Here is a 7,981-nt window from a genome sequence, read left to right as displayed (position 1 = left end):
GCTTGAGAGACTGAGTTTACTGCCACAAGACTGCTCTTCACAGTCTGTCAGCCAGCCGCTGAACTGATACATATCAACCAACAGCTGAGGAGCAGCAGAAGGACTTGGTAAGGCCCCAGAGATCTACTATCAGGACTTCTCAGCCAGTCTTTTCACTCTATTGGCTGGCGCATGGAGACGACTTTAAAATAAACAAGAAGACCCGAGGAGGGTGTGTGAGGTCCACCAAAGAGTGTCAAGGTCTCTAAATTGTGCCTCACCTGTTCAGCACTAAACCTCAGCTTTACTTTGGCTACTAGCCCTTCAAGCTGCAGAACTGCAGAATTTTTTAGTTCTTGTAACCAAGGATCTCAAAACCGAAGTGTTTTAGTGGTTCAATTTGACTTTTAGAAAGCTAGTGAGGACTATGAGCGACACTCTTAGACCCCCTTCGCTCCAGGTGAGCGTCCCAAGCGATGCTCCGGCATATTCAGATGGAGGAAACTACACCGTGTCAGATGGCTCCATGCGATCCAGCTCCTCAACACCAACGCTCCGCCGCAAGCGCTTCAAGATGCGGCGCATGAGGAACGTGCCCAGCGAGAAGGAGATTGAACGGGGGCAGCTAACCGTTGGTCACCTCTCGGCCCGATCCCACTCCGGCTCCAAGGAGTACCTCCAGCTGCCTTCCATCGAGATCACGCCATCCAGCGATGAAGATGCCCCCTCTTCCTGGTCGAGCTGCTCCACACCCAGCGCATCTCCACGTCGCAAGCGTTTCCTGTTGAGGAAGTGGCTGAAGGTCCGAGAGAAGAAGGAGCAAGGCAGTGAGAGCAGGTTGGTATGGGCCCTCCCTACTCACCTCTCCCCATTCCCCTCTTTTCCCCACATCTTCCCTAATACCTCCACGCTGCTTCAAGGCTCCTGCTACCCGCACTAATGCGTTGTATCACTAACTGAAATAGAGTTAAGTTGTTTCCTTGTCAAGCGAAGAATTCTAGAAGATTGAGCATTTAATACAAGAGGTTGTTACAATGAGTTTTTCTCTGGTGCTAATTTTGTTAAACTTTTGCTGTTATATGCTTGTTACAATTCAGCAGTGGTCTTTTTAGTGGTAGAGGTATCCTGGATGTGATGCATTCGTTTGCGTCTTTTTCCAATGGTGGGGGCGGTGTTTTCTTTTGTTTTTGTTTTGTTTTTCGCTGACTGTGCTGTTTTGTAGTAAGTGCAGGGTGACCAGCTTCACTTGAGCAAAGTACTGGAAAAAACAATCTCCTTGCAGAAAACACCAAATGACACATGGCACCGTTTTTTAAGAAAGCGGAATATAATTCTTGACCGTGCTTTAAAGCTGCTTTCATCCTTGTGCTTTGATTAATAGGCTCTACTTATTCGTGTACATGTGGATCAGGGAATGTGAAACCAACCCGTGCAAGCATTGTCAAAGTGTGTGTTTCGCACACTTTTGCTGCAAAAATGTGAATTAAGGCAAAAGATTGTCACACTTATTGATAAGAATGGACTCAGCAGAGGGCAGACCTTCGCCCTGGGGGTCACACTAGACATGGGGGCTTAAAACAAAGGGCTCAGGGGATACTGTAGGTCCGCATTGGAACTTAAAGGGTTGGCCTGACTGCAGTACTAGTGGAACGGGCGAGGGGTTTACAAAATCAATAGGTTTCTTGTTTCTGGATGGACGGTTGTGAGATATACTGATATCTGAGATACAGTACGTGATGGTGACACTAGAGGGAAAATAACAGGGTCAATAAAGTACATCAGCCCCTTCAAGGATTAAGTATTTCAACAATTTAAGTGAAGTGTCTTGGTATTCTGGCGGAAGATAAAACATTTTACAGGGTCAATTTACTTTTGAGTGTGTGTATGTCTGTCTTAGGCCTGTGTTTGGGAATAAATGAAGCTGTGGTTGTTATTTACCTTAGAGTTTAGAGCAGCCATTAACCACAAGATAATGCACTGAGCCTTAGAGCCACGATTGAGTAGTTGTTATGGTTCATTGTACTCTGAGTAGTCATGGGAAAATCGATCAGACATGACCCTCTTAACGTATTCTGGAAGTAATTCCTGCTTTCACAATCCATGACAAGTGCAGTTCTTTGAGATGAATAATTGAATGTTGAGTAGGTGTTTCTCTTCTGTCTCTGGTGTATCCTAAAAGTTATCACTGGTAACAGATGGCAGACAGGAACAAGTTCATTCGTGGCTCCATCACTGTTCAGTGTTATCTTTCTGTGAGTGGAAGAAACCATTTCTCCAGAGGTATGAGTGCATAGCCCGGCAGCATCCCAGAGTATGGAATGCTGTCACAGCCTCTGTACACAGACACGTTTCAACAACTTAGTCCACAATGGCACAAAAAAAAAAAAAAAAAAAAAAGCTTCCGTCTTACTTCCTCGAGGCTCTACATGAAACACAAGTTTGATTTCATAAAAGGCAGCAGCATCTGATATGTTTTTAGCCTAAATTCAAAAGAACTGAGAGCTGGAGCAGACCCCAGTTGCACACATGTGGAGCATGAGTTGCATGCATTTAGAGCCCGAGGACCGTAAGCAAACGTGTTCCAGATGACCCCAGAGGCCTGAACGGTTCTTAACATAACAGCAGGCTAAAAATGCATTCTGTCCCCAAGCCATTCAGCGCTTTACAAAGCAAGAGCGTTGTTTTAAATTCAACTTAGTGACACACAGGAAGCCCATTCAAAGATTTAAGAACTTGAACGATGTATTCCACTTTCTTGGCTTAAAAAGAACTAGTTTGCACAGAGTTCATACAGTATTTATACTCGTTCAGAACGATGACGCTCGAAAGCAGGGTGAAAAGCCAAGGTGCCAAGCCAAAGATGAAATGTTTTTAATAGAGATATACAGGCACACACGTGCACACAGTATCTCCTGGAAAGCATTCATTGTGTCGCGCTCGGTCATCCACGTGAAAAGTGACAGAATCAGAGAGAAGTTCAGTTCATTCCGATGTCTGAAATGTGTGAGGAAAAGATGTCAGACACCATTTGACCATTCACGAAGCACTCCTGATGAAGCACACTGGCAGCTTTAGTTAGGACTCCAGCAGAAATGTTCTGGCTGCAGCTGTCTGATTGACTTTTTAGGCTTTCAACATTAGAGCTGTCAAGCTTGGTGAGACGTAAGACCTTTTTGATTCTTAACATATTTTTAAGATGGTTTTGGGAGTGTCTCAGTGTGGATGTTAAAACTTAGAAGCGATTCCATGACTACAGCAACATCTTCTTTATTTATCTGATCCAGTGGTCCAACACTTTTACTCGTTATGAGAGTTTGTTGAGGCATACTAGATAAACAGTGGATTATTTATTTGGCATTATGTGCAAATTCTGTTCTTAAATGTATCTGTCAAACAAGTGGAACAGGTGAAATCAAAGCAACACAGTTGACACATTTGATCCTCATAGTAATGCCCTGTCCTAAAAGACAGGGATTAAAGTTAAAGCAAGTAAACAGTTAAGAATTGTAGCTAACTGTTGTTTTTTTTTTAATGCTTTAAAATCTGAGTGCACACACAAAGTCACAACTAATAGCTGTGAGATGAGTTTGGTAAAGTAAAAACCACAATGTCAAATGAAGATAACTGTAAATTGATCCCATTGCTGCCTGCTCGGATTATTCTGCATACTATTAAACCAAGTTTAGCTTCAAGTACGTGACTGAATCTGAAATTTCGCTGTGCTCTAATGTCAAGTCTATGGTATACTTGAAACACCACATTGTTTCTAGCTGCAATAATTTTTTTTTCTTTAGCAAGACACTGGACCTTAACCCCCCAGCAAGGATGACACTCTTGGCTGGTTAGCACTTTGGCCTTCCTCAGCTGTACAGTTATTTTGTGGCAGGGTAAAAAAGCGAAGGGAACACTTGTGGTCTGTTTGCAAGGGTTTGGTTTAATGTGGACAATATGGCATGCTCATGGAAGCAGTTAAAAACACTGTAAGTATTCAAGAAAGTATTAAGCTGTAACTGAAAGGGTTTTAACTGTTGTCCTTTAGCTGCTTTAAAAACTGGCTGATGCAGACAGCATTAAAAACAAGGTATGGAGTGTAGCACCAGTGACACAGTTTTCAGGTGTCCCACAGAACCTTGATGCTATTTTCCACCAAGATTAGTTTAAATCCTTAAAGCTTCTGTGATGATAAAAAAGCTGTAAAGTCGTGAGAATGCTGATTGATTTAAAGTGGAGCTGGTCTGTGGTCAGTAAATCATTCTCTGTCAAGTCAACGAGTGTTCACGAGTAATCACTATTGTTTGTGTCGTTACACCCGTCTCTCTCCAGCATCTTAATCTTGTCATTGTGTCTGTCTCACTCTCTGAGGATGTGTGTGTCTGTGTGAGATTGTGTGTCCGGGAACAGTGGACGCTTGCAGACAGAAGAATCTGCTGTTCTCCAGGCTGATAAGAGCAGGGCTATTTTGAGGAAGTGGTGCGGTATCTTTCACTAGGCTTCACTGCTTCCACTTCGTCCAAGCATTTAAATATTTCAGACACACACAACCTTCCATAAAGCGACTTCAGAAAACAAGTATTTGAATGAGCTGCTGTTCTCCACTCGCAGTAAATAAGCTCTTCACATTGTTTCAGCACGGAAGCAGTGAGATGTTGGGAATTAACTGAAATAACTTGTTAGTTTTCCGGCAATTTATGGTCATGAATGTAAAAGTGTAATACAAAAAAAGCAGCATGTGAAGGGCTTGCAATTCTCAGTGAGGTCAGAGATTGGAGCAAGGTACCATCCATCACCTTAAAGATAATCAGCGCATCAAGTTCTTTTCAGATAACAGTGTTACTGGTTCTGATTGCATTGCAAGCTACTATAAACCCAACACATTCTTATGCCTTTCCATATATTTACACCAATGACGATTGAAATTGAATTGAACTATTTAAATATTTAAAGGCCATATGGTTGGGATGATCCAATTTTAAAAAATATGGAAGCATGGTTCACATTTGGATCATACTTGATGTACAATAAGTAGGTTGGATTCTGCGAACAAGGGGTAGCTGTGTTCTCCCTGTGGTGGCTGTGCAGTTTGAGCATCACTACATGCATTTTGTGTGTTTCCCTGTCCGCTGTAGATGGATGTCCTTGCAACTGTGTCTTAAGCTTGACGGTGTTTTGTTACACCTCCTTGATATCATGTTCAAAGCGCATATTCCATCAATTGTGTATGAGAAATAAATAATTGAGCAAGCGCTCGTGCCATGTCAACTTTCTGTGCTCGCGATGTCAAATGACCAGTCACCGAAGGACAGGGATACGAGCGTGAACACCTGCATAAACCCGAACAAACAGACCTGCTTTTACAGCACAAATGTCTTCCCTCTGACAGAACCGCATGCGGACACGCTGCACCAGCTGCAGAGGAGGCATGAGCTCAGATAGGAGGGAGTGGAGCTTCCGTGATATTTCCATAAAAATGTTGGATCCCTATGTAGGATCCTATGTGGTGGTTAAACAGTTAGCAATTTCTGAATAAACCTACTGATTTAATTGGTGAGGTGATTGGTTTCAATGTTACCGAGTTTAACTTTGAAAAGAGATTACTTCTTTTGAGAAATTACATTTTAAGACTCCATACATACATATATATTACAGTTCAGAGTTTGAAATGCATTTTCAGAGTGCACATACTGTATACTAAAGTAGCTCAACTCTCAAAATCTGTTTTTCCACACATTCCAGCGTCCCCTCCAGCCTTTTGCAGAGCATCTCTTCTGTTGGAATTGGATTAGGGCTCCCTGCAGAGTTAGAAGTGTGAATTAATGAAGACCTTTCGCAGCAGACTGGCTTTATACCTAAATGTCAAAGTGTGGACAGAATGACAGCAGAATCTTAAAATAGAGAAATCATTCATTGCAAAAAAAAAAAAAAAAAAAGACAGCCTGACTACGTGATATCATTTATGAGTGTGAATTAAATTGAGCTCTATTGACAGTTTAATGGGAACGTCATTAGATTACAAATATCTAAACTTGAATGTCTGCTTAATGTTTTGGTTAGCAGTGATAGTCAGATCTACTTAAATCATTTCTGGGTGTTATAAATATCCATTTACACATCTGTAATCCTATTACTTATTGTCAGCCTTATCTTTAGTATAGCCCATGTCATATAGCCCCCTCTAGTGTTATTTCTGAAAATGTGCACGTACAGGAGAGGACTGTACCATTATCCAAACAGGCTACGTTTTCATATATTTGACAGTTAATTTGCAGGATTTTGGAAAGCTGATTTTAGGCCCCAGAGCAAAAGACTTATGTCAGGAACTGTGACATATTTGCCCTGCAGGGCCCTGAGCGAAATGGATACAATTAAATGTACTGTCAAAAATGAACTGTCAGGTTTGCACAGTAGAGTGTATTTATACCATGCACAGTTTCCTATGTGCAGGGGCAAACACACCAGGGCTTTTAACATAGGAGCTAATAAAGCAGGAGAAGCTGATTCATTAGATTACTCCCAATATCCTTTTCTTAGATAACTTCGGATGAACTGCATGTACACCATCAAAAGTGCGTGTTGCTTAAATAGAGGCAAGCTGTGATGGTGAAGAACTTCACTTTCCTTTCTTGTACCATGCAGCAGCCAGCAGAGCAGTCAGCAAAGCAGCCAGCACAGCAGCCACGAAGATGACAACACTCGCTTCTTGACTCCATTAATCCGAGAGGAGCGGTGAGTGATAATCTTGTATGTTGCTGTGAGTGTGTTGCCTCTGTGCGGGCCTCAATTATACAGTAAAAGAGATTTTCACATATTCGAATGAAACTGTTACCGTGGATTACCACGGTTATACAGTAAACTGGACGTAGGAGATGCACAGTATATGTTGAAACTTTGGAATTATTTTAGCCTTATTCGAAAGAAATCAAGGGCAAGTCATGGCAGCCTTTGTGTCTATCTAGTTTACTAGGTCAAGTTTAGATTTATGCCAGTGGGGGAAAATAATAGGCTCAAAAGTTATCCCTTAATGTCTGGTCACATCAGTCTACTCCTTGCGTGGATTCTCCACTAGGGGGCACTTTCTCTTCATACTGCTGCACTAAGGCTTTGCTACATAACCTGTTTCTCTCCACTTCATTGTGGCATTTTTTTTCATTTATTTTCTCTTCAAGATGCACATTCAAGCCTCCAACCAACTAGTACGATTTGTCATGGAAGAGAATTATTCTGCATAACTGGAGTGATGTCACTGACATTAAAGAGGACCACGAAACAGCACTGAATGTGTTTGGACTCTTGGCTTTAAAGGCATACCGACAATTGTCAGTATGAGAAGTCCTGTTTTTCGGGTATCTATCTATTTAATAGTCATGTGATGGTGTCCCCGTGTAACTACGCCCACAGTGGTTGTTGTCTCTACTTCCCCGTACCTCAGTTTGAATTGAGGGACAGGCAGTATCATTAGCTCTTTATCACCTCGGATTATGCAGCAGTTGTCACAAGAGCACCAGTGACAAGCCTGGACAGTAAATCAATTATTGAGCCTGGTGTGTAGGTGTATGTGCGTGTGTCTGTGTGTGTGTGTGTGTGTGTGTGTGTGTGGGGTGGCGGCCCGGGATGTGATATGCGGTTTCACACTTGAGCCCTGAAGTAAAATAGTGCAGCTCCGTCAGTGATTTCTTGATTCCCAGGATATTAGGAAGAGGGTGTAGCAGAAAAGAAGAACCATCTGCATTACTGAATATTGCCTTTAAGAGCAAATGAGTAAAAAAAAAAAAAAAAAAAAACATCACACTCTCCTCCTCCTAGTCCTGCAACCTAATTTTCGAAGGTTCTGTGAAAGTGAAAACTCTGAAAATGCGGTTGTGATTGTGGTCTATGAATAGTTTCTGTCTATTGTGTTTATTTTTGTAGCGAGATGGTTCTAATGCTGTTGAGCAGCTTGTTAAAAGATGGTAGATTTTACCACCAGCACATAAATGCAGTCAAATGATGTTGACTAAATAAAACA

General features: G+C 42.0%; 1 protein-coding gene across 1 annotated transcript in view; it reads left to right on the top strand.

Moving 5' to 3' along the window:
• The first annotated feature begins 406 nt into the window (after nt 1–406).
• The window catches only part of gramd1bb (GRAM domain containing 1Bb), a 67,862-nt gene continuing 60,287 nt past the window's right edge, over nt 407–7,981 (top strand). Inside the window, exons 1-2 of the mRNA XM_070828933.1 lie at nt 407–816; nt 6,613–6,702. Coding sequence (XP_070685034.1) covers nt 407–816; nt 6,613–6,702 — 500 coding nt within the window. The remainder of the gene's footprint in view (nt 817–6,612; nt 6,703–7,981) is intronic.

This window comes from Pempheris klunzingeri, chromosome 4 (assembly GCF_042242105.1).
Source record: "Pempheris klunzingeri isolate RE-2024b chromosome 4, fPemKlu1.hap1, whole genome shotgun sequence".
NCBI lineage: Eukaryota > Metazoa > Chordata > Actinopteri > Acropomatiformes > Pempheridae > Pempheris > Pempheris klunzingeri.
The sequence above is the reverse complement of the archived record's forward strand: the minus strand, read 5'-3'. Positions and strand labels throughout refer to the sequence as shown.